The sequence below is a fragment of the Scylla paramamosain genome, chromosome 43, assembly GCF_035594125.1.
Source record: "Scylla paramamosain isolate STU-SP2022 chromosome 43, ASM3559412v1, whole genome shotgun sequence".
In the NCBI taxonomy this organism is placed as follows: Eukaryota; Metazoa; Arthropoda; class Malacostraca; order Decapoda; family Portunidae; genus Scylla; species Scylla paramamosain.
Window position 1 is genome coordinate 9303343 of NC_087193.1, and position 26441 is coordinate 9329783.

The 26441-nt window shown below is 39.5% G+C and overlaps 4 protein-coding genes across 7 annotated transcripts in view; 3 read left to right on the forward strand and 1 right to left on the reverse strand.

The window, feature by feature from the left end:
* The first annotated feature begins 26 nt into the window (after positions 1-26).
* LOC135093641 (eukaryotic translation initiation factor 3 subunit D-like) lies at positions 27-6887 on the forward strand. Of its 2 annotated transcripts, none has more exons than XM_063993082.1 (11): positions 27-245; positions 844-889; positions 1239-1446; positions 1936-2130; positions 2559-2691; positions 2872-3022; positions 4154-4284; positions 4637-4825; positions 5050-5216; positions 5649-5841; positions 6372-6887. In XM_063993082.1, the coding sequence occupies exons 1-11, from the start codon at positions 120-122 to the stop codon at positions 6474-6476; spliced, it is 1644 nt and encodes a 547-aa protein (XP_063849152.1). In that variant the 5' UTR covers positions 27-119; the 3' UTR covers positions 6477-6887. The 2 variants fall into 2 exon arrangements, with proteins under 2 accessions (XP_063849152.1, XP_063849153.1); XM_063993083.1 differs by having other exon boundaries at positions 28-245; positions 1927-2130.
* On the reverse strand, positions 4435-13326 carry LOC135093643 (uncharacterized). Its single transcript, XM_063993086.1, has 6 exons — positions 13068-13326; positions 11093-11328; positions 10139-10230; positions 8972-9099; positions 8664-8748; positions 4435-8259 (listed from the first exon to the last, which is right to left on the reverse strand). The coding sequence occupies exons 2-6, from the start codon at positions 11158-11160 to the stop codon at positions 7562-7564; spliced, it is 1071 nt and encodes a 356-aa protein (XP_063849156.1). The 5' UTR covers positions 11161-11328; positions 13068-13326; the 3' UTR covers positions 4435-7561.
* Positions 13327-13468: 142 nt separating this feature from the next.
* LOC135093644 (charged multivesicular body protein 2a-like) lies at positions 13469-21946 on the forward strand. Of its 3 annotated transcripts, XM_063993087.1 has the most exons (6): positions 13524-13590; positions 16527-16543; positions 17900-18080; positions 18343-18518; positions 19006-19140; positions 19436-21946. In XM_063993087.1, the coding sequence occupies exons 2-6, from the start codon at positions 16536-16538 to the stop codon at positions 19617-19619; spliced, it is 684 nt and encodes a 227-aa protein (XP_063849157.1). In that variant the 5' UTR covers positions 13524-13590; positions 16527-16535; the 3' UTR covers positions 19620-21946. The 3 variants fall into 3 exon arrangements, with proteins under 3 accessions (XP_063849158.1, XP_063849159.1, XP_063849157.1); XM_063993088.1 differs by lacking the exon at positions 16527-16543 and having other exon boundaries at positions 13469-13590; XM_063993089.1 differs by lacking the exon at positions 16527-16543 and having other exon boundaries at positions 13510-13610.
* Positions 21947-26020: 4074 nt separating this feature from the next.
* LOC135093646 (secreted frizzled-related protein 5-like) overlaps positions 26021-26441 on the forward strand; it is a 66410-nt gene continuing 65989 nt past the window's right edge. The window contains 1 exon segment of the mRNA XM_063993090.1: positions 26021-26441. This exon segment is cut by the window's right edge and continues 340 nt beyond it. Coding sequence (XP_063849160.1) covers positions 26292-26441 — 150 coding nt within the window. The 5' untranslated portion in view covers positions 26021-26291.

Genomic DNA, 26441 nt, shown 5'->3' on the forward strand with positions numbered 1-26441 from the left:
TTGTCGGAGAAAGTATCTTAACATTATATGTGCCATCCCTGACTGGCGGTGGTGGTGCTGTCGGTGTTCCTTCTCCCGGCGTGGTGCGAGACAACTGTTCTCGCCGCCCATCCCGCACCATGGCGGCCAAATTCCTGGCTCCCCAGATCCAGGATAACCCGACAGGCTGGGGCCCTTGTGATGTACCGGATCAGTTCAAGGATATGCCGTACCAGCCGTTCTCCAAGGGGGATAGGCTGGGCAAGGTGAGGCCAGGCCCGCGCCGCCCCATCAGGCTGCCAAGAGGGCTCATTATTGCATTATTCCCCACCATACTGTCCCCCTATCAGTGTTACCGTGATGTGTGGGATGGAGGGAATGTCTGGGGCACTGTGAGTGGGTGGGGGCAGGGCCACATGGAGGCCAGGGGTGGCAGTCATGTGGGCCACACGGGCCAGGCACCAGATGGCCACTCGGTGGGGCGCCGCAGCCAGGCCCGCCAGTGCCGCCAGCTGGATGACGAGGCCCGTGGAGCCGTGGTGCTGACACTGGGCTGATGGTTGATGGGCGAAGCAAAGAGAAAGTAAAGGAGTTTTAATCTAAAATTGCTTTCAGAGACAAATTTTCACTGTTAGTAGTTTAACTTTATATTTATTTACCTGCTTTGAGTGGCTATTGTTGTGTCTATTTTTGATGCTGACTACCACTTGTAAGATTACTTCGGGGATGATGTGAGTGCTATATAGATTACATTATTATTACTACTACTGAATCAATATGTCCATTCACTAAAGGCTGTCATTAAGTGAATGTTAAACCAGAGTTGCTTTTGGTGAATGTAGCCATCATGGTGTTATTCTTCAGGTGTCAGATTGGACAGGAGCAACCTACCAGGACCGTCGGTATGCCAGTAAGTACATGGGGCGTTGGTTGAGGCATGATAGTTTTTTTATAGATTCAGATATTGTTTTGTCATGTTAACAAACTTACTAATTATTGTAGTCATTAACTTTTAAGAAAATTACGTAAGATAGAATTCAACACTGTGCTTCCCTAACCCACAAGTCATGCATTCCTCAGATCCCAAAGTTTGTTGGCTATTGGAAATAAATATATGAAATTCATTTGTCAGCATTATGATGGATGTGGTGATAAACTTTACTGGGATTAGTTTAAAAAATAACAAAATTATAGTGCAATAGATTTTCTGATGAGGTTAAGCAAGCTATACCAATTTGTGTTGTGTCTTCCACCCACAGTCAAATACCAGTCCACATTCGGCAGCATGCAGCAGTATGCTTACTACCACGAAGAAGACGAGTCCACCTTCCAGCATGTGTACAAGACCAACGTGCCGAAGCCTCTGTACCAGCGTGGCCGCTACATGCGTAACCAGCGTAACTTGAAGAATCAGCGCAACCAGAAGGGCCAGCAGATGCAGGTCCTTGGGAAGGGTAACAAGAGAGAGTAAGTGTCTTGATATAAGGCAGGAGACCATGCAAAGGGAGAAGTGGGAAAGGAATGGGGAATAGGATGGAGTTATTAGATGCACAGAGGGAGTATGTGGTGTAAAAAAAGCTTGTCAATGGAAGGCAAAGAAAAGGCATTGACTGGTGGGGATGAGGTGAATCAGCAGATCAGTTTGGGAGAAAAAGAGGCATACACCTGACATTATTTACATTGTTAGAAGGGGTGAAGGTAGAAAGAGTATGAGAGTAAGTGAAGAGCATGAAGAGGAAGATGTCTGAGGGAAATGACAAAATTATTTTTAATGTTTGAATATTCTGATTTTTATGTATTACTCCCATCTATTTGGGAGAAGACCAACTGTATGGAAAACAAAAGAACCCACAGTACAAGAGGATGAAAAGACCCTTCTCTTTTTGTGGAAGTACTATGTCTATATTTCTCAAACTCATGCACGCTTGAATCCCACTTTCTAACCAGGTTTCGCAGCTTTGGATTCCAGAACAATAAGAATTGGCAGAAGCAGCAATATCAACGCAACCGCTGGAATCGTGGTGGTCATCCTCCTATCAAGAACCGTGATGCCTCGGTGACAGTGCGGCCAGAGTGGAAAGTGATTGAGGAGATGGACTTTCCTCGTCTCTCTAAGCTGTCTCTTCCCAATGTTGATGACCCGAAGGACTTGTGAGTATACAAAGTGTTAGGTTAGGTGAAGGATTTATTGGTATTCAGACATCTTAACAGAGGTCATGTGGTGCCTGTGGATAAAGGGAGAGCCACGACTAAGGCAGATCATAATTACAGGTTGCAGTGAAGGAGAGGGAATGTGTGCAAGGTGGAAATACAATTAAATGAATTTGTGGTTGTGTGAATTTGAGCATCATGGGAATATGTTGGGTTGAGAGGTTGAGAATTTTGAAGGAGTGTGTCAGATTATGTAAGGTAAATGAGAATATAGGTCAGTTGAAATATTAAAGTGGTCATGATTTTATTTCATCTAATATGTAATGTAACTCAGTTGAACACGATACACTCACTGTGGAGATGTAGAAAGTGCTTTGTAAAATTTGCACTCCTTTTAGTTCCCTATTGACACACAAATCCTTATTAAGGTACCTCTGTGGCTCTCTGGAGTACTACGACAAAGCCTATGACCGTGTCACTGTCAAGAATGAGAAGAAGCTGACCCGCATCAACCGCATCTTCCACAAGGTCACCACCACTGATGACCCTGTTATCAGGCAGGTAAGGCTGAACACTTGCAGGATGCTTGACAGAAAAATGCAAAGATCCAGGACTGTTGGTGAGGCGAATATATATACATGGCGCCTTGTGGATGGTATTCCTGAAATATGCCTTCTGTGGTACATCTGATGATGAAGGATGTGATTGACATCTTACATATATCATTTGATTTTCTTACAGCTCACTAAGACTGAGGACAGTAATGTGTATGCTACTGATGCCATCCTGTCCACCATCATGTGCTGCTCACGCTCCAGCAACTCCTGGGATGTGGTGGTGCAGAAGATTGCCGGCAAGCTGTTCTTTGACAAACGAGATGACTCTGAGTTTGGTGAGTGCTGTTGTACATGATGCTGATGATGAAAGTTGTACTGCATTACTTCCAGATTGTATCAACTCTTGTTATACTGACTTGACTTGTGTTTGAGGCAAGTCAGATTAAGTACTTAGATATGGGTCTTTGTTTTATTGTTCTTTTGATGCCTGTTAAGGTGAACATACCCTTAATCCATCATTGCCTCTTCCTTACCACAGGCCTGTCACACATGGACAGTTCTGTCATTACAAAGAGGCAGATCATATTCAAAGTGGCTGTCTTCTCAGTAGACCTTGTTTTGCTGAGTTAGCCCATTATGTGTACAATGTATTGCCTAAAAGGCAAGTGACAGAGCTTGTATAATTAGTTCCCCATTCGCTTCACTTAGTCATCACAATTAAGTCTGTCTAACAGGCTAACACTCCAGCAAAGGGATTAACTAAGAAATAGCACCAAGGTCAAACAATTAGGTAAATTAAACAAAATCTAAGCTTGATAATTGTATTTGTATAGATGAACATGAATGATGAAATAGATGTTTAAGTGTTCTTTTTGTAAATATTTTACTGATTGGGAAAAAAAGAAACATTTGCAAAGATTAAATGAGCTCAGTAATATTCATAAGAGAAGATAAGTGAATGTCAATGTGTGTAAAAGGATAGACAGCACTTAACTAATAAATATTGCAAGGCCATACAGAGTAACAAATAAGCAATAAAAGTTGTGTATGATAAGGTTGAATGGATAATTAATAGAAAAAAATAATTACATCAGAATATCTTGGTATTTATGGACGGATGAGAGAGCCGTACGAAGAATGAAGGTGGTACAATCATTAAAACCGGAACATAAGATGAAAAGACACAGAGCATGGAGGTATAAAGACACCAAGAAGTAAATTAATAGTCATTGAACTTGGAAGGTGAAATGCAGACATGGAACAGGTCAAAAGTTCAAAAACAGGCCAGTAGAAATAAGTTATCAGATCAGTACATATGAAATAAACAGACTGGATGATGATTCATAAGTTTAAGAAGAGAAAAGGATGTAAGAGCAGGAGAAGTACTCTGAAACAGGCTTCATACTACATGACTAAATCTAAGCAATTAGCTCCTGAAATTTTATATGGCTTTTTGTCCTCCACAGACTTGCTGACAGTGAGTGAAACCTCCAGTGAACCACCTCAGGAGGAAGGCAACTCCCTAAACTCTCCCAGGAATCTCTCACTTGAGGCCACCTTTATCAACCACAACTTCTCTCAGCAGGTCCTTCGTAATGTGAGTTGCCTTGGCTTCTGTTGAGAAATTATCCCCAAGAGTTCACCTGATCAGTTTGGACATAAGAAATTATACTCAGTGCTAGTGATTATTATCTCTAATTCCTCTTCCAAAAGGATAGAGGATGGAGGGCATAAGAGCACTGAATACTCTCCTCAAATAGCTTTATTACACCACAATACATCCCTTCACTTCATCATCTATTCTCAAACAGTTCAACTTTCCATTCACTGATGAAAATAAATACATGAATGTCCCACCCAACATAATCTATAAAACATTGAATTCAATGAGCTAGGATTTAAAGTGCAGTTTGAAGAATCTGCATCATAAATTTTCACACGTGCCTCAGGATGGAAATCGTTACAAGTTTGAGCATGACAACCCCTTCTTGGATGAGGATGAAGAAGACGAGGTGGCGCCAGTGGGATACAGGTACCGGAAGTGGTGCCTCGGCAATGACATCAACTTGGTGGCTCGTACAGAACACGATTCGGTGCAGTCGGCACCCAACAATGAAATACAGTTCATCAATATCAAGGTATACTGGTAGTGACTACTAGGTTACCTTGTACTGTTGTACAGGGTTGTAGAAATTTAATAGTTGTGGGTTAATGCAAAAATAAATTAATCTAGCATGAATCTGAAAGTGAGATGTAAACTCCATAATGCTGTGATACCTTCAGCTGTGTATTCTCGAAGAAAATTTTGAAGCTTTGGATTATATTTGAAATTAATACTAGTATGTAAAAATTTGGTTTCCAGGCCTTGAACGAGTGGGATTCCAAGTTTTCTGGAGGTGTCGACTGGAGGCAGAAGCTTGACACTCAGCGTGGTGCTGTGTTGGCCAATGAGCTGAAGAACAATGCCTGTAAGCTAGCCAAGTGGACAGTTCAGGCCATACTGGCTGGTTCAGACCAGATCAAGTTTGGGTGAGTAGCCAAGATCTTATCTTTAAGTATATATTTGAATGTGTAGAGAGGATGGAAGAACAGTTGATGAAGATGACTGGATTATATGCAGGAGGCATATCTGTGGATCAATGAAAAATAGTTGTGCATGATAGGGATAAATGTTCCAGTCACCTGATTGATTGGATCAGATACAAGAAATGGGATGGATGTTTCTGTTTCTAAGGATGTCAGCCTGGTATATACAGACAGACTGAATTTTTACCATAGTTTTCATTAATAAACTCAAGTATTGTCTATGAAGTTATTATTTGCTTGCAGAAAGGCTTCAATCCCTTTCATTTGTATGGGGGTTTTTCCAAACCCAATACCAATAGCGCTAATGCACTTTCCTTTATCATGCGCTCATTCTACTTGGTGGGCCTCCACTTAAGTATGTCCATTACCTGACAGGTATGTGTCTCGCGTCAATGTGCGGGACTCCACCAAACACATGATCCTGGGTACACAGCAGTTTAGGCCAATGGAGTTTGCTAATCAGATCAACCTGAGTATGGACAATGCCTGGGGCATCCTGCGCTGCATCATTGATATCTGCATGAAGCTGCCTGATGGAAAGTACCTCATCATGAAGGATCCCAATAAGGTAAACTACTCTTTGAAAAGAAATTGCTGCATTGTATGGACCTGAAGCATGGACTACAAGTGTAATGGAGAGTGTCACAAATCAGAACAATGAAGTGTTTAGTTGCAAGAAGGTTGTTGTGGCATACGGAGGAATGTTTGTAACTGGGATGAATGAAGATGGAGTTATTGAAGATACTACAACAGCTGTGTGGTGGTGAGGATGGATGTGCAATAGCTATGAATGGAGGTGTGGTCTTGACCAGCTACAGATTTTCCCTTAGCTGACATCTGGCCACATTGAAGGCAAATGATCATTAGACACCTCTTCTCCATTGCTTTCAGTCTCCATCTCCTCTTTGTTAATACTGTTTTCCTTGTTTTACCCTCACATAATGATTACAATTCACCATTAATCCCTTCTCAAGGACAAATATGAAGAGTCCTTTGTGTGAGATGTAAAGTCACAGAATATAACACTAGGGTGTACAAGTGTAAGACCTTCCATCCTGGTTTCTTCTGAATGCTGACAAAGTGTCCTTTTTTTTGCAGGCAATGATCAGATTGTATGACATCCCAGACAACACCTTTGAGTCTGATGAAGAGGAAGCTGAGAAGCAAGCTGAGCCAGAAAATAAACATGAAATTGTGGACTGAGACAAGGACAGTTCATCCAAATAAAAAAAAATAAATAAAAAAAAAATGCAATAACAGGTGAATTGTCAAAGAAAGACTTTTAAACTAACTTTATGAGATGAAATTTAACATCCAGTATAAGTGTGCCTTGCATGCAACATCTCAAGACACTTCTCTGAAGCAGGGGAGGGAGGGGTAATCATTTTTCCTTGTCACATTCCTCATTAGACTTTTGAGGTGCTGACACAATCACCTCCCAAGTACCATAAGCTGTTTTCTTAAATACTGATATTGAAAAAACAACAACAAGAATCACCTCAAAAGTACCATAAGCTGTCTTCTTAAATACTGATATTGAAAAAAAAAATGGAGTGGATTTTTGTATGACATCTGGTATCTGGTATATATGTAATAAACATGTAATGGAATGTTGTATGGCTTTTAAGTTACATAAAAAAAAGAAACAGTAATCAAACACAAGCTGCAATGGAGTGTAAAACTAGTGGTTCCCTGAGATATTGTACAAGGAATTTTCTTTTTAAAGCACAGTTTATGAAGTGACATTCATGGAGAATCAAACCCATCAAACCAAATCCTGAAGTGGATAAATTTTAGTTTTGGCATATCACTGACAAAATTAATTAATTCATTGTTGTAAATGCTCATATTACATTCAGTTTGTGAAATGGTGTGCCAACTCCACATTAAGATTCCATCCTCAGCCAGTGTGGCAGTATGCTGTAAGATGGCACCAACCACACAGCATTCACCACACTAAGCAGGTCTTATTTATTCTTATACTGCGTTTTCTGTTTTCTAGTTGTACACTGGTCATGCTTGTAATGAATGAAATATGCAAGTGAGAGTTGCCACACCACTGGCTGAAATTAGTCATGGGAACCTGTGATTTTCAGAACAATTTGTTAGTGAAAATATGCCAAAAAACAATGCACAATTTTCTGGTTTAAGATCAAGATGAGTAAGGGTTAGTTTTGCATTTTCACTACTGTCACAGCATAAAAAAAAAATTATGGAAAAGTTTACACTAAATCTTAAGCCAGGGATAACAGAGGCACTTCTTTGTAAAAGAAAAAATTAAGAAACCTTCATAAATTTACAGACTGCTTAAATCTCCATGCATTAATTTTTCCAGTATCATCAGCAGAAAAAAGTAGGTTTTTCTGCACTGGGTGCCACATGTGAGTCACTACAGTATGAACGTTTTTTCCTCTGTGCCCATCATGACTGAAAATCTTGCTCTCACCCTCCCCACACTTGTAGTTCAGTATCTCAACAATGTTGTTTAAACCAGACACAGACAATAATGGATCGGAAGGACTAAAGTGCACTGTAACTTTGCGAGTCCTGTCAAGTACATCCTCCAAGTTGTGCGAGTACATTTCCTGGTGAATGTATCGTGTATCACGCACACTCACTCTGCCACATGAGCTAGCAAGAGCTACAAAGTTGCCATCCTTACTGGCATCCATTGTCCACATACCACTGGGTGCCTCAACCTGCACTTCTTGAAGGACTGAATTTGTTTTATGATCACAGATCAGTAAACATCCTTCATTCTTCAAACAAATAAAAACTTTGTCATCTACACACACTATTTCACTGATATCTCCATTCCTCTTAGTAGCACTGGACAATGTGACTGGCACGTGTGTCTCTTCTGAACTTAAGTCCAAGAGGGTGAGATTAGAGAGTGAGTCCCCAGCATACACATGGTCCCCAGACACTGCCAACACTGTCTTTCCATCCACATCCTTCTTTAGAGTGCTCAATAAACTTATCACATCTGAAAGAGAAAGTGACTGAGTAAATTGAAATGGTATTCACTTAGTACACTATCTAAATTAAGGGAATAGCCTCGGCAGAAGTGTCTCCACCTCTTCCTATCCAAAACACTTCCTTATCTGTTCAACTATCTACTAACTAGCACTCCCACTCATGTGCATTACTTCTCACTCGTGTACAGTAAACCTTCACCCTGTCTATGTGTCTTGGAAAGGGCATCCCTCTTTTGGAGATATAGATAAAAAAAATCTGTTCCTGTAAACTATCAAGCAAATGTGAAATTTATCATTGTGTCATCATATATATATATATATATATATATATATATATATATATATATATATATATATATATATATATATATATATATAAACAACAAACAAAACCCAAACTTGCCACAATTACCTGAGGCATTATTAGGATCAGGGACAGAGTATAAGTAGATGCCTCTCTCCTCTGCCACCACCACACGGCTCCCAACTCTGACAAGCTGAGGAAAAAATCCATCAACACCTCTGTAACTATACAGTAAGCCTACTAGATGCTACAATATGTCTATGGGACTCTGTAAGCCTAAAAAAAAAAAATGTTTGAGGGAAAATATCATGGCCAACTGATACATAAAAAATACACTAAAGTACTCATATTATACTGCCATCTTATGTGAATGTCATATTTATTAACAGATTAGTTATATCTGTTCCTCCACTCACCTTCTTTACTGAGCCAGCAGTGTAAGCTGCAGCCACTTGGTTAAAGTCTCTGCTCTTGACAAGGCCTGCATTCCTACCAGCCAAAAGCTTGTCTGGAACACCCAGCAGCAGCAGTTCATGCAGTGAACCTGCAGAGTTAGGTACTTGAATACATATAGCTACCAAGTCCTCAGAAAGTTGCATTACTGACTTCTTGAAATGGTGAGAGTAGTCCTAAAGTGGCTACAATAGCAAGTTCTTGGAAAGGTTAGAGTAACAAGGATAGTGAGTTCTCAAAGGCTGTATTTACTTAATTCTTAAAAAGACAAAAATATTTAGGGTACTGAGTCCTCAACATGGTGAGTTATGTGTCAGTGCCACACCAACACTGCATCAGATGTCTTAACTACTCCACTGGGAAGGTGAGGTGCATGATGTGAGTTTTCATTTTTTTTTTCTGCGATTGTTGTGTATTATTGTTTTTAGTAAATATTATATTGGTGCAAGTTATGTGTTTGACTGTTAAGTATATTTACATTTCTACTGGTACTCTGAATCTACTACTACTACTACTACTACTACCACTACTACAGTAAAATCCCTCTCATCCGGCATTCGAGTATCCGGCAGCTTCAAGTATCCGCCACATTTTTCCCCGAGCCTTAAAATCAATAAAAAATCAATGTGTACTCATAAAATCAATTAAAATTCCCGCGCAAGGCATACTTTGTCCCCTCGCCACCAGAGCGCACTGCTTCGCGCCACCCGCGGCCCACTGCACTGTGTTTACTCAGTGACTCAGTCCCGCGTGTGCACTGTTTATCGCCTGACGCCTTCATCATGCCTAAAGTTGTAGAAAAGAGGAAGCGTGCTGTGGCAGCGCGGGTCGCGATGCGCGGCACGGCGATCAGCTGATCTTTGTTATGGTAAGATGTGTGAGTGTAGGGTGGTGATTGTGGACATAATTTCACTTCTATTCAAGTATCCGGCAACTTCTGGTATCCAGCATGTCGGCGGTCCCGTTGATGCCGGATAAGAGGGATTTTACTGTACTACTGTTACTACCACTACTATGTGAAGATCTGCCACCCTGAGTGTAGCTGGGGTAGCATATCTTCTTGTGATCTGCAGTTTTTAGCAAATCAATATGCAGTGTCCTTAATGAAAACTAAAGGAGAAAAATCTTACCCCTAGATACACCCAGAAGAATCTTGGTGCTATCATAAAATGTTGAGCAGGAAATATCTCCATGCACATCATACATCAGCAAGTCATCGTATCTGCAAGAAGATAAGTAACGTGAATGTCAAAACTATCTATCTACATACCAGACCAGCAATCCAATATGGGATGGCCCAGAGAAAGCACCAGACACACACAAACACACACACATCATTCTCACTCTACTAGTTTACCCTGATCTAGTATAATCTAGTACAGTACACATTGTATCTTCAGCAATAGTGATAGTCTTTGGCATTCACAGAGGTTCAAAAGTTGTACTATGAAAAAGGTGTTTAGTTATGCATATTACAACTTGGCCAAAAGTGCTTTGTGCTCCTCCCAGCTGTTTCCAATAAAGTGTTGGTATACTGGAATGGTTTGTATGCAGTAAGGAATAAGTATCTTAACTATCTATGTTGTTAATTACGTTAGACAAGGTTAAAATTCTCACTGAGGGAGCATCACCATAAAGAATTATGTTAGGCAATCTTAACAATGCCAGAATGGGACCTTGGAGGATAAATCCTAAACCTGTAATAGGTTTACATTGATAATACCACAAGGAAAGTGTCAGGAAAATTAGGCCATGCTTATAGTCTATAGGCAAAGAGAAAAAGTAATAATGGGCATATTGTCATAAACTATAAATTTATCAGACAATGTAAGGGACTCGTGTGTATGTGTGTGTATATATATATATATATATATATATATATATATATATATATATATATATATATATATATATATATATATATATATATATATATATATATATATATATATAGGTAGGTATATTTCATACAGGGACTGCCACGTGTAAGCCTGGTCGCTTCTTGCTGCTTCCCTTATTTCTTATGTTCTTATATAATTAGTCAACCAGATGATGGAACACTTCCTACTTCATTTGCTCTTCACCTGCTAATGGAACTGTAGAACCACTCATCATCTGATTCCTCCTCCATCCCAAAACTGTCTTCCATCATGGTCTTGTTGATGGGGCTGTGAGCTGTGCTGTTGCAGCTTCTATGCCCTGAGGGTGGCTGAGGCAGAGGGTTCTACCAGACTATGGTGAACTGATGAGATCCTCTAGTGGGAAGTGCTGGCATGCTTGAGGACGTCAAAGGTAAGGTCAGTACAGCCACACAGGATGTCTGTCATGGAAGTGGAATGAGAACAGTGAGCCTGTCTTTCTTGGTGAGTGATGCAGTGCGGTAAGAATAACACAAAAGACTACCCACACTTAGGTGCATTCTAACACACCTTTATGGACATACTGAAATATTGGTAACACAAAAAATAAACAGGAATGGTAAAAAGATATCAAGTTCCTGCACACTCTGCGCATGTGTAAGCAGTCTTGCCTTGTAACTGGCCGCCACCTTCTCATCAGCTAACCTAATCTAACTAACTTGTACCAAATTACTAGATAGGGTCTCCTATTTATTATAACATTATTTTGGCTAGGTTAGTTAAGTTAGGTTAGCTGATGAGAAGGTGGCAGCCAATCACAAGGCAAAACTTCTCACGCCAATCACGAGGCGAGACTGCTCATACATCAGAGTGTGCAGGGACCCTCCTGCATGCAGGCTCTCCCATCATAAGGCTTACGAATCGCCCATAAGCCTACATGGTCGAACAACAATAAGTCCATGTGTGCCAACCAAGGGAATGTCGTTTACCGGCCCCTGATATCCTTGGGGATTAAATTACACAGTCGGGCCCCGTTATAAGTAATGCTACTATGCTACTACCAGGAGGAGGCAGTAGACACCTGCTGAAACGATAATTACTCCCAGTGAGGTCTAAAGCACTGTTCAGGGGGTGCTGTGAACTTATCATTAAACCCAGCTGTGACCTCACTAAACGTTTCCCTTTGTCTCACAACACAAGGGGGCAGTCACAGCCTGCCCTCTAAAGACAACTCTCTTCCTCCACACAAAACTACAAGCACCTAATAACACACACACCCTTCACTTAAAAATTTTAAAATCATCATGGGGACTCCTACACCAGCCTCGGAGTCCCCATCTGGGGAGGGGACCATAAATGTCCCCAGGTCGGACTGCCTTTCTGTCAACGACCCTAAGTGTCTTGACACCCCCCTCAACTTTTTCTTCATTAACTTCTGCAACATTTGCGGTCTAAGATCTAATTTTCAATCTGTAGAACACCACCTCTCCTCTTCTAAACCTCATCTTCTTTTCCTCACTGAAACTCAGGTGTCTGAGGCAACTGACAGTAGCCCCTTTTCTGTTCCCTCCTACTTTCTCTATTTTCATGCTAACTGCTCTTCTGATCTTGCTAACTGCATGCCTCCCCTCCTTCCGCGGCCTCGCTGCACAAGACTTTCTTCTTTCTCTCACCCCTATTCTGTCCACCTCTCTAACGCAAGAGTTAACCAGTATTCTCAATCATTCATCCCTTTCTCTGGTAAACTCTGGAACTCCCTGCCTGCTTCTGTATTTCCACCTTCCTATGACTTGAATTCCTTCAAGAGGGAGGTTTCAAGACACTTATTCATCAATTTTTTACCACTGCTTTGACCCTTTTATGGGACTGGCATTTCAGTGGGCATATTTTTTTATTGGATTTTTGTTGCCCTTGGCCAGTGTCCTTCCTACATAAAAAAAAAAAATGTTGTTTGCAGTTGCCGAGTTACTGTTCTCGTCCTCCGTATATAGCACAGCCTTCCTCGCCTTGGGTGATGGCAGAAAGATTTATGTTGGGAACTAAACTCTCCTGGATTTTCCAGACGTAGATAATGATGTAACGCTTATGTCTCCCCTTCAGTGAATAAAGCCTAAGCTCGGACAGCCTCTCCCAGTAATTTAACAAAGCACTCTCTCCAGAGATGCTCTTTAATAAAGCTTCAATAAATGACAAGACTCACCTAGAGACCAATTAGGCTTTCTTGTCCTCTTAGGGTGACCACAGCAGGGCCAGCTGTGTCTATCTTGTTAATGTTGTTGCTGTTATTGTGGTGATACAAATGTGGCGCTCGAGTGGTGACTGCTTGTTATTGTTTACGTTTGAGGCTACCCTTTGACGGCATATCTTGTTTTAGACTCTAATTTTCTTTATTTAAAAGAGATACAGCGTAATTATCACATAATTTATATTTTTATCTTTCTAAACCCTTTCTTTATTAATTGATGTATATTTCGTATATAAACAAATGTAAATAACTATAAGCAAAAGAAACAACTCTATGTAATATCAGTAGATAAAAAAAATGGCTCCAGAAATAGAAAATAGCTTTAGATGCATTAATGAATTAATATAAGAGCCGAACACAATCTGAGCCGAAATCAACATCCAGAATAAATAATGTGACAGTGACTCACAGGACCGTGGTCGAGGGTGACGTGTTGATTGTGTCTTGTTTTCTTACCACGTTCCCTTCCTCACATCAGGTAATATATCGTCCCACCAGGTAATAATACATTGCCAAGGTTTCCTAAGAGCAGATGGAGTGTTTAGCGGTGCCCGAAAGCTGATGGAAAGGAAATGAAAGGTGTTACTAAGGGACTTTCCCTGCCTATTTCAAACTTCCTTGTTTTGTTCTTCCTTGTTTTAGTTCATTATTTCTCAACAGTATCAACTTTCTTATCATATCCGGTCATAATTTTCCTCAAATCTTATTCTGCCCCTTGGTTTCTTTTACCAGACTTGTTTTTTTTTTTTAATCAGAATAGTTCTGCTTATTTAACTCAACATTATTTTGATTCATCTTATTTTTCTTCAGCCCGATACTTGTCATTATATTCCCCACAGCCTTGTACTCTTCATTATTTCTCACAAGCTAGCCAATTTTTTCACCTCATTTACCTCTCTACATCAGTTTCATAATTTCCGCCTAATTTTGCATTATATTATGTGACCCCTAAGTAATCTTTATAACTTTACTTGCCCTGTGTTGCCCCAAAGAGGATATTATGGGGAGCATGGGAGCGGAGCAGTCACTGAATAAGAGAATGAACCTTTAATGGTCATTGTCAGTCGTGAGGTGAGCTTCCTAGTGATGTGGATGAACTTAGAAGAATGTTTGGTTTGGCCACAAGTAGTTGTCGCGTAAGGTTATGGTTTGTATTCTTCAATATGAGCAAATATGCTTAAATAATTTTGGATAATCCTTCACACTACACTCCTTGGGGACTGACACCTTCAGTGGGCCATTTTTTCAACCTTTTTTGTTGCCCCTGGCCAGTGGCCCAATATAAAAATGACTAAATAAATAAATAATGTTTTGGTATTCTATCTCAACTATCTCAACTACTTATGGAGTTCTCAAGTGCATAACCTGTTGGAGGGGTGTGGAGGTCTTGCTTCCCAACCCAAGTTATGATGTGAGGTGAGGCTGATAGGACATTTCAAAAGTATGGACCTTGTCTCAGGGCAGTGAATTCTGATTATTTGTAGTGCCTGTGGATGAAATTAGGATTTTTTTTTTTTCTGTTGTGATCAGAAAAAGATGGAATCAAATAATGTGCATTTCATCTCCTTTATTCAGTATTTAGACATATTACCATGGTTGTTCAGTACAAAATCAAGTTTCTGTGGCATAAATTGAGCAAGACTATAAACATATTATATTCTTTATCAAGTTCCATGGATGTGATAGCTTCTTTCAGCATGGGAACAGAGCGTGTATTGATGATCTGCTGGTGCCTCTTCATGTACGCCCATACATTTTCAATAGGATTGAGGTCTGGTGAGTTGCCAGGCCAATGCAAGACTTGAATGCCATTTTCAGCAAAGAAATCCATGGTCTGGCCCTGTGGCAAGGGTTCCATCCTGCATGAAGACTCATCTTAAGATCTAGATGAAGTGGCAGCAGGTTTTCCCTTTACACTTAAATGTAATCGTCACTCTTCATGGTTGTACTTTTAGGGAGAAAATACAGTCCTCCATGACCACCATAACCACTAAAACATCCCCATACCATGACATAGACTGGATGCTTTACAGGCTCCACCATGAACTTTGGATCATACCTGTTGGAGTCTTTTGATTGCCATGCTGTCTGCCCAACTGACCTGATGACACGGAAACAGCTTTCATTGGAGAATACCACAGGTTTCCAATTCTTAGTAGTCCAGTCTTTATATTTTCTTGCAAATGTTAATCTTATAACCTTCATGTGGGCAGTCAGCATTGGTTTTTGTGCTGCAGGACATGATGGGAGTCCAGGGTGGTCCTTCAGTAATTTTTTAATTGTACCATAGATACGTCTTTCAGCAATTCATGGTTCTCAGTCTTGATTTCCGTGACAGTGATGAAAGCCCTCACCCTCACAATTCTTTGCAGCAAGTTGTGTGTCTGGACGTCATACACTTCTTCCCTGACCTCAATTTCCTCTTCAAATATGATTCCCAGTTTCCATCTGTACCACGCTTTTCCCATGTGGATGCACTGTTTTTGGATATGTGTAGACATTGCCCTATTTCAGCTAGAGACACACCCTCTTCATGGAGTGGGATAATTTTTGTCTTCTCCACCATGGACAAGTGTTTTTCCCCATGGTCAACTGGTTGAGGCATGCAGGTGCACATATTGAAGAATTTGAAACTGTGCACAAAAGGGGAGGGGGAGAAAGAGAGCCAGCTCATCCTAATTTCATCCACAGCTACTATAGAATTATCACTATTACATAAAGATTACATAAAGCTTGGTTAGTAATCTGTTTGGGGGATTGCTTGGGGATGAAGTGCAGAGATAAGATAAATTTTTATGGAAACTGATAGTATTCAGCTAGAATATAAACTCTTCAATATCTAATGACAGGTGATGCAGATAACTAGCTCACGAGACCATTGTGAATGTGCAAATTGCAAAGAAATTAAACAGTACTACTTAAAGAATAAAAGACAATTGTGTTACAGAAAATACAGCAGTTATGAATTAAACATGAGATTAACTTTGCAAATAAGTGGTTCTTGTTAGTAAAAGTTGTACAAGGTATAACTAATGGTAGTATGTGTTAGATAAGTAGAGAAGGAAATGCAGCAGATAGACTTCTCTGTTATGATTTAGAGACAGGATTTAGAAACCAAGACAGAGATTGCGACAAAATAAAAGTCACGAGAAGCTATAACTTAAATCATAGTGCTTAGTGTTTTAGTAGCCTTGTGGTCATCAGGAATAGAAGCAGTGCTCTAAAATTTTCATCTGAATAGCAGCAGGCCATCCTTCCACTAGCCTTTATGAATAATTGGCTTGCTTACAAGGAAGATGGTTGATTTTTTTCTTATTTTTTTAATTTCCTGTTTTTTCGTTTATATTTCATGACTCAGGATGCAGTGCATGTATACAAGTAAACTTACTGATACTTGTTTTTAACTCTGACTAGATTGCCAGGATGACCAGGTAATGTGACAGCTGCAGGCAGACTCCCCAGCCTCAGGTGCTCTTTGTGTCCTTCATCTTCAGGCGGGTCATGCCTCAGTTTCTCATTAGAGCAGAAACCGCTGCTTTATATGTATGTAATGACAGGACTTGTTCAAGACAAGAACATGTCCTTGAGGAAACTGACAAACCTGCTTCGGAAGGGAAAGATGCAAAGCAAAGAATTATTACAGTAAAGTCTTATTCAAATACATTAATTATTTTTTTTTCTTAAATTGCCAAAACTGAAGAATAACCTTTAAGTAAAAGGTATTTTCTTTCCATATTACTCATGATGTGAAATTTCACAATGAGACCATGTATATATGTAAATTTGAGATCCCTGGACATAGTGGGTCTGAGAAGAAATAGTACATGTATATCTTGCTGTAATAATTCAAACCTCCTATTGTTGTGATTGCAGTAGTTTGAACCCCTTTAGCTAGAATCCATCAGCACAGAATTGCAAAAATTTGCACTTCATGTTTTTTTTGTTTTTTTTGCAACGGTGTTCAGTATTTATGTGAACTCAGGTTTTGTGAGACTGCAGAATTTTCTGATGTATCAGCTAGTGTAGCAATGCCAGGGTGTGGTGTGCATTCTGTTTTTTTAGGTTCTTTTTCAGCCAGGATTCTTCTGAAGATATTCCATCTTTTTAGGGTATATTTTTATGACCTCTTGAAAGAAGTATAAAGTTGATGTAATCTTAAACATTAGCTGTAGAAAGTAGGAAATGTCAATTACAAAAACATTGTTTTTCTTTAAGAGGTATAAAATTGATGTAATCTTAAACATTAGCTGTAGAAAGTAGGAAATGTCAATTACAAAAACATTGTTTTTCTTTCTTTTTGCTCAATGTGTAGACTAATAATTTAATCCATTGTACCAACACTGAATGCTTAAATGGTTAAGTGGTATGATTTATCTTTTATATAAAACCACTGCTGTATATGTACTATGTAATTGAAGGACTAGAGAATACTCTGATTAATTTGTTTACAAGTAAGCTTGTACCTCATTCAGTCATCTCTATGTCATGCAATCTCAGAGTTTTTGTGGAATGTTTTCCATAAAGCACACATCATTGTGTACTGCAACTAAATATTAGTATTTATCAGTAAGTGAAAAGGAAAAGAGTATATATATATATATATATATATATATATATATATATATATATATATATATATATATATATATATATATATATATATATATATATATATATATATATATATATATATATTGTAAATATTAAAAACAAGTTATGTAGCAAATATCAATGTGATCCTGGCCAGTAGTGTACTAATTGCATGCTGCCTGCTGTCCTGTCACCAGCTCCAACATGCCGCTCGAATGGCTCTTTGGTCGCAAGATGACCCCCGAGGAGATGCTGCGGAAGAACCAGCGTGCTCTCAATAAGGCCATGCGTGACCTGGACCGGGAGCGCAGTAAGATGGAGCAGCAGGAGAAGAAGATCATTGCCGACATCAAGAAAATGGCCAAGATGGGACAGATGGTAAGGCTGACATTGGTTGTGTCACAGATGACTGGATGGATTGGTAATAATGATAATGATTAGGGCTGCCTAACAATAACAATAAAATGTATTTTCACACAGAAGTACCTATGTCAGGAAGCCAGCATTTTATTAAACTGTTTTATGGGAAAACAAGATAAAATGAAGAATAGTAATAAAGGTGTTAGTAATGCCTATTGCTAGAATTTTTTTCTGTTTCAATTCATGATAGTAATTGTGAAAATGTTTGTTTGTACCGCAGGATGCTGTGAAGGTGATGGCCAAGGACCTGGTGCGGACACGGCGGTACACCAAGAAGTTCATTATGATGCGGGCTCAGATCCAGGCGGTGTCCCTCAAGATCACCACTCTCAAGAGCCAGAATGCCATGGCCCAGGCAATGAAGGGTGTCACACGTGCCATGATGAACATGAACAAGTGAGTGTTGATAGCTCATGTGTGTGTGTGTGTGTCTGTGTGTGTGTGGACAATAATCCATTATCCTAGCTTTTATCTCCAATTGTATCTATACCTTTATTTCCCAGCAGTTCATGTTATATACTTGCTTGATGACATTTAAACTTTAGTAAGTAAAAGTAAATATATTTGTTTTACAACCTTCTACCTTCTGTTTAGCAGACTTTTGTTCAAAGATTTTAATACAACCATTGATATTCAAAATTAATATGATGTCTATCATCTGTAGAAATTTTATTATTATCATTATAATGATTCTAAAATCTATGTAGGGCATTCATGCACTATGCATCAGTGTTAGTGGTGTACTGATAATGCAGCACCTTCTGCCACTCCCACCTCAATCATCATGATATTATAGGACAAAGTGATTTTTTCAATATTGTAAGAAAAGTGGAAATTACATGACATAAATGTTTGATTTAAAAATACATTTTGTTCACCACAGGCAGCTGAAACTTCCCCAGATCCAGCAGATCATGCAGGAGTTTGAAAAGCAGTCCGAGATAATGGACATGAAGGAGGAAATGATGAACGATGTGATAGATGATGCCATGGGTGATGAGGATGATGAGGAAGAGAGGTGAGTCTGTCTGAGTCTGTCAGGATGTTAGGAAGGAGGAAAGGAGGGATCATATGTGTGAACATTATAACTTTATTACAGAATAAAACCAGTGATGTCAGTAATATCCATAATTTTTATCAGCTTACAGTACAGTTTGCCTAGAACAGTTTTAAAAATCAATTACTCTCAGACTACTACATGGGATTTTTTAGTTGTAAAGAATTGTAAGGGAAAGGAGGACACTTACTTATATGATTTGAAAATATAAAAACAATTGCCTTGTTTCACTGACATCACTTGTAACTCTCCACAGTGATGCCATAGTCTCTCAGGTGCTGGATGAGCTTGGCCTCCAGATGACAGAAGGCCTGAGTGACCTGCCATCAGCTGCTGGCACGCTGGGCACAACCACAAATGCTGCCAAGACCCCTGTAGCAGTAGCTGATGCTGCAGATGATGACATTCAAGCCCGTCTAGACAACCTGAGGAGAGAGTGAGGGGCCTATAAAACTCAGAGCCTCTCTTCCAGGATACATTGAGTGTTCTGTTGTTTGCATTGTGATTGCCATCCTGCCCAGCTGTCCAGAAACTATATGGGTAGCCAAACATCACTCTTCTAGTTTCTTATGACTGCATAATGACTCATGTTTCTTTCTTCCGATGTTGCTCTCTCAAGTTGTACTTTTCTTTGTGAAAATATTCCACAGGATTTGTTTGCACCATTATTGTTACTTCTGCAGTTGTAATTCTGATGAAAAAAAAATGAAAAAAAAACACAAGAATGAAACTGATAGAAAGCACACATAAGACAAATATGTCTTACTTCACTTCATAATAATAGTAAAATATTTGTAATGACTGACTTTCCTATAGTACTGAATGATACACAAAATACTGTAACATAGTAGGAAAACAAGTATTTCTTTCAGTATATGGTTTCTTAAAGTTTTGAATTTTGGAGTGCATTTTTTATGAAATTTAAGATGGCTACACTTGAGATGTGTGCATATGAAAAATTTATCCAGTACAGATTTTGAGGTGGAAATTGTTTTCACTAAAATTCAAGCATAAACTTAGAGATGGAGGAGAAAAGTACATTAGAATATTTAATATGTATCCTTTTGTTTTCACCAGAAGAATCTGTTAGACAGGGTTTTGTTGCTCATTGCGGTCTACATGTATGTAGTCGTGAGGTGCTGTGGACTCTTGGCCATTCCAGAGCTGCAGCAAACCCATGATTCATGATGGCATAATGCTTCAGTGAACAGATGCTGACTTGCAGATTCACCTTTCACTTGAAGTCCAAAAATATTATGTAGTGGAAGAATGTTCAAGAAATCTAGTATAAAGATTTCCATTGTAGATCAAAACTAAACTGGCTGGGCACCTGTTGAGGGATGTTATTTTTTTTTGTACGAGTGGGAAGTCTGTGAGGCTCTGTTGGTCCACTGTGATGCATTTTAGGTCTGCATGCATAGTAAACAAGTGTTCTTGATCCCAGGATTACTGCAGGTTTTTTGGTAAGTTGGTAAAATACGATATCTATAATATCACGTGTGTGCAGTTTTATAATTTACTAAAATACACACACTTCAAATAGGCTCAGACTGGAAAATCCAGAGAGGGGTGGGAAGTGCCCCATAACCTCCAGATTCCCATGTCTTGGTCAGTCGATGTGCAATCACTAAGGCAACCTCAAAGGTGTGAAAGCTGTATAATACTTTTGTATTCCAAAAAAAGAAGTAAAAAGTTAATTTAGGAAGGTAGTGAGTGCTACAAGCGAGCAGTTCAGATATTGCAGTCTGCTGATTCCAAGAATACTATACAGTATATACATACAAGTACATATAATACATAGCTGTTAAATTAAAAGAAAGTAATATTATCAAGCTGACTTGATTAATGTGTGATTAATTTAAATTCTTTAGTTACTTTGTGCTGATTTTTATATATGTGATAGTGTGTGTGTGTGTGTGTGTGAGAGAGAGAGAGAGAGAGAGAGAGTGTGTGTGTGTGTGTGTAACATTAAAATTTGGTGGGGAGAAATGAAAGGTCACATCATTCATGTTTGTTTTACTTTCACTTTATAGTTATTCTTTTTATGGAAACCTAAAATTGTATAAAGGGAAAGAGCCAGGATTCTTTCAGACCAGTGACTAGATGTACAGAGGCTAGAGGCTAGCGTCACCTCCAGCACTTTTGAGTATTTGTTTTATGGAGGATTACATAAGGATGATAGTTTTGGGTGTAGCCATGATTGTGCCTTTATTTAAGAAACTTGCCTGCTGGTGCTTTAAGGCATAGAAGATTGTATTTCATGACTCAAACAGTTTCATGTAATCTTGTGTATTTCTCCATTATGAAAATTATCTCAACGTACTGTGAACATTTAATATGATTCCTGGTTTGATATTTACGGAAGCAGTGTTAACATATGTCAGTAGTGCAAATAATTTTTTTCTTAATTTCTTTTTACATTGAGATGATTTTTAATGAACTCTACAATAGCATCATAAGATATCCGAGGCATTTGTGTGTTCATGTGTTGTAGATAGAATTGGGTGGCCGCACGTTTAGTAGCCTTGCTCTTCCTCATAGACTATAGAAGCAAAGGCATCCAGCAGCCCAAATGGTGGATGCCCTCTGCTGTGAGGTATGTTGTGCTGGTGTGCAGTAGTGAAGCACCAGAATGTCATGTCAGAGGTACTTACATGGTATGCTACAGACTTCTTGTAGAGTCAGTACAATAACATGATTTCTGTACATTTTGTTAGTGATGAAAATTAATATATCATTTGAAGTTTACGAATAAAAGTTACTTAAACCACATTGTGTAATTGTCATATAAGTTCAAACAGGGCTGGAAATTACCATGCATGTCAATATGGACATTTTTTTATTGTAATTCTAAAGCAAGTAATGTTTTGAAAGGATGAGGAAATGGGGATAAAAAATACCACACTATTGACTTGTGTGTCTAGCAAGTTCATAATGAAATATGAGTCCTGGAAGCTGATTCTGCTGTCTGCCACACAGCAGGATCAAGTTGGTAATGTAGTAGTTGTGGCTCCTGATCTAACCTAACCTGACCTGCCCACTGGAAGCTAAATGGTTAATACGTGCCAAGCGTCATTAGGTGTGGAGACGACTCTCATAACCTTGGTGGGGCCTCATGCTCTCTGCTGATATTACAGCCACTTTTTTTAAAGTTGATTATTATTATTTATTACTTTTGTTTTCATATCCGTTGAAACTGCCTATAAGTAGGACTATTTAAGATGCTGCTGAATGAGTGCTAGTTAGATTTTCCAGCCCCTAAATTCTCGATCTTGAAAGGTGATACAAAATTAATGTCCCGAGATAGTCCACATAACTACACAAGTTGTTTATTACCTCTTTAAGCTTTCTCTAGATCAACTGTATTTTATTTTATTTATTTGTTTCAACAGCTTGTGAATAAAGAATAAAAGTGACTTTTTATGATGGGCAAAATTAAATGAGTGTGAAGATGACATTACTCGACCTAAGCGATACGTACGAAGCGTAATAGGTCACAAGAAAAGGAAGTGTGGTGTGCATAGTCGTGTCGTGATTGGGAGTGTACATCCATGGAGGACATCCTCGCTGAGAGAGGACTGGTATCCACAGCCACCAGCAGCACAGTGGAGGTATGATACAGGCAAGAGAAAGTAACACCGAAGCAAGCAGGGATGGCGGCAAAATGAGACACGCGTGGTGGTGGGTGACAGAAATATTTACACCGCCATGACTACTGTCCATCTATGAAGTCATCAGTTACCCTTAGTACCAGTCACATCACAAACTCATTTACAAAGCTATAACCGTGTTTGTATTAAATACTGTGGTTTTATTGCTGTTTCAACCAATACACCGTGCGTAACTACAGTCCTTCCCAGAGTTTACATATCACTGTTTGGATAATTTCTAGCACCATTTTACCCTGTCGGAAATTAGCAAGTTTGCCTTATGGGTAAAGGGGGAGCGAATTCCCCCCTCCCTCCCCTTCTGGTTAGGAGGTTATGTTACTTTATCTTATAGGGGAGCGGGGGTCCAACTGGTTAGGGAGTGCGTATCGAGGGGTGAGTATTGGTTGAAGCTGCAAATTTACCAATACTGCATACCGAATAACTTCTGATATAATTGTAATCGTGAGATATATACCTGCTGTATTATTATTGAAATGTGTATGCGTGTGGCCTATCTCTTAGCTAAGCCAAAATTCGTAGTATTTTCTAAACAGCTGTTACAGGTGCGTGGCAGCAAGAGCCTGTGACATTAAGCCAAGGCTCGTGCAGTTCTCGTGCGTGCAGCACAGGCCAGTCAGCGTTACAAAATTCATCCTGTTTTCCTGACCACGGCAACACTGAGTGCCTTTGTATTCCCGTTGGTATTTGCAGTTTGCACGCAGTTCATCAGTGTTGTTTCGAATTGGCCGTGCTATTACCAAAAGTTACAATTACACCCACCCCATCCACTGCCGCTCCCTGCCTCAAACCGCCAAGTTCAATTTGCACTATAATGAAAACGAAAATACTTTTTTGCTAAATTTTCTGCTAAGAATAAATCGTTCTGTTACTTTTGAGAATGTGTCAAAACTCGTGCTCTCTCTCTCTCTCTCTCTCTCTCTCTCTCTCTCTCTCTCTCTCTCTCTCTCTCTCTCTCTCTCTCTCTCTCTCTCTCTCTCTCTCTCTCTATATATATATATATATATATATATAGAGAGAGAGAGAGAGAGAGAGAGAGAGAGAGAGAGAGAGAGAGAGAGAGAGAGAGTCACGAAAAGATGAACTGGCAAGAGATCTGGCATGGTTTTGGGCAGGAATATAATATAAGATCATGATATTCAGATGAAAAGCTAATGTACCGTCTGAGCTGCCTCTCTGTCCTGGGCAGCACTAGAGCGAGCTGAGCTGAACCAAGGTTTACGAGTTTTGGGATTGGAGTAAGTATACTTTATATACTTTTCTGTTATAAACATCATTACTGTTGCAGACGTTATTCTCTAATTAACCTAAGATGACTGCCACTTATAACTTCTTTACTCATTTCTCTCTCTCTCTCTCTCTCTCTCTCTCTCTCTCTCTCTCTCTCTCTCTCTCTCTCTCTCTCTTAAAAATGAATAAAATGATAAAATGAAAATAAGTAAGTAAATTAAATTAAGTAAATAAATAAGAAAAATAATCACGATGATTGCAGTCGTAATGGCATATGTTGTAATGAAGTACGCAGTGTTAATTACTAGAAGAACTGTTGTGTCTGTCTGAGCGAGACAGCCGTAATTCTATAATAAAACACACACACACACACACACACACACACACACATATGGCTCGCGTAACCTGCAAAGGGCATGTTTCTGTTTACTTATTTTTATTTATTCTATTTTATTTTCTCATTTATTTGACTGTTATTATTATTATTATTACTATTATTATTATTATTATTATTGTTATTATCATTATTATTATTATTATTATTATTATTATTATTATTATTATTATTATTATTATATTTTTTGTGTGTGCATTTATTTCTCCTAATATATATATATATATATATATATATATATATATATATATATATATATATATATATATATATATATATATATATATATATATATATATATATGTTAGAATGGGAAAGAATCGTCCTACAAAGCTAACGACGTTTGGGTAAAACAAACAACAACCAGATCTGCGTGTAGAATTAAATCAATCTTGGAGGAAACTAGAATTTAAAACAATTTCTTCGGCTTTGTTGTTGTTGTTGTTGTGGTTATTAATAATAATAATATTATTATTATTATTATATTATTGTTATTATTATTATTATTATTATTATTATTATTATTATTATTATTATTATTATTATTATTATTATTATCATTTTTATTACTGTTATCTTTCCTGCTGCCAGAAAAGAACACGAGGAGCAGCAGGAGGAAGAGGATGAAGAGGAGAGGGAAGAAAAGAAAGAAGAGGAGGAGGACTTGAGGAGATTATGACCAAACACAAAAGGTAAAGAGATGCTTTCATTTCTTTAGTGTAGCGATATTTTTGCTTGCATGACGCGAGGGCTGAAGGAGGAAGGGAAAGAGGGAGGGAGGGGAGGACGGGGGAGAAAGAGGTAAGGGGCGAGATGCGGTGGAGGGGGAGAGGTAGGGGGGGCAAGGAACTTTATTACAATATTATGTTATTGTTAGTTATGCGCTATTATTTTTAATCATAAAACTGCTTCTTTGGGCGAGAGTGTGAAAGACGAGAAGAGAGAGAGAGAGAGAGAGAGAGAGAGAGAGAGAGAGAGAGAGAGAGAGAGAGAGAGAGAGAGAGAGAGAGAGAGAGAGAGGTACTGCTCGCTAGGTCAAATGCCAAAGTTTAGTTAGTCTTAAACTTTTCTTTCATTCTCTGTAAAGTATTTTTCTGGAAAGTGTTCGGGTATATATATATATATATATATATATATATATATATATATATATATATATATATATATATATATATATATATATATATATATATATATATATATATATATATATATATATAATTTTGATTGACCTGGTGAGTGTGTCGCAGAAGAGTAGAGAGGGCATGGTGGAGTGTGAGGGGAAGTAACAGTGTTGGTTGAAGAGAGTGGTGGATAGTGTGTGCAATAGGGAAAGAGTGGAGGAGGGAGGGAGTGTGTAGGGGTGATGAATACAGAGGGAAGGAATGGGTATGTGGGTAGGCATGTGTGGCAGCGTGGCTTGAGCCGAGGAAGGGGTGAGAGCAGGGTGCGGGTGAGGAAAGTGAGCTCAGCTGTGGTGAGTGTTGGGGGTGAGAGGGTGTGGGTGCAGGATGGGGAGCGTGGGGGTGAGGCATGGCATATCTGGGAGGTGTCCGGCGGACCTGCCTGGCGTGGCGGGTGGCGGCGATCATCACAGCCTTGGGTCGTGGTCACCTCAGCATTCCTTGCCGTCCCGCCACCCCGCCGCCGCCGCCGCCGCCGCCGTGTTTGCAGTGATGTGTGAGTGATGTGCGGGGCGGGAGTGTGCGCGCGGGCAGGCCAGGCCCCGGGTCCCATGGGGCTGGGGCCGGCCCTCCGCTGCCGCCGCTGCTCGCCACCGCCAGTACCTCCGTGGCAGCCGGTGAGAGAGGTCCGCTGCGATGCCCCGCCGGCCCGCCCTCTCGGCCCTCCCGCTTCTCTCCCTCCTGGTGGGGGCAGCAGCGGGGGATGACAGCGCTTACTTTGCCGACTGGGGGATGATCGGAGGGCGGCCTCAGGAGCCAACATGCGTGGACATCCCGGAAGACATG

Bases quoted from the DNA above. Each gene is read 5' to 3' on its own strand.
- LOC135093641 (XM_063993083.1), top strand. From the start codon at position 120: ATGGCGGCCAAATTCCTGGCTCCCCAGATCCAGGATAACCCGACAGGC. The intron at 890-1,238 runs GTAAGTACATGG...TTCCACCCACAG, and splicing joins CCAGGACCGTCGGTATGCCA to TCAAATACCAGTCCACATTC. The intron at 5,842-6,371 runs GTAAACTACTCT...TTTTTTTTGCAG, and splicing joins TCATGAAGGATCCCAATAAG to GCAATGATCAGATTGTATGA.
- LOC135093643 (XM_063993086.1), bottom strand. From the start codon at position 11,160: ATGATGGAAGACAGTTTTGGGATGGAGGAGGAATCAGATGATGAGTGG. The intron at 9,100-10,138 runs GTAAGATTTTTC...CTAACTCTGCAG, and splicing joins TCTTCTGGGTGTATCTAGGG to GTTCACTGCATGAACTGCTG. The intron at 8,260-8,663 runs GTAATTGTGGCA...TTTCTCTTTCAG, and splicing joins TGATCCTAATAATGCCTCAG to ATGTGATAAGTTTATTGAGC.
- LOC135093644 (XM_063993087.1), top strand. The intron at 18,081-18,342 runs GTAAGGCTGACA...TTTGTACCGCAG, and splicing joins TGGCCAAGATGGGACAGATG to GATGCTGTGAAGGTGATGGC. The intron at 19,141-19,435 runs GTGAGTCTGTCT...AACTCTCCACAG, and splicing joins GAGGATGATGAGGAAGAGAG to TGATGCCATAGTCTCTCAGG.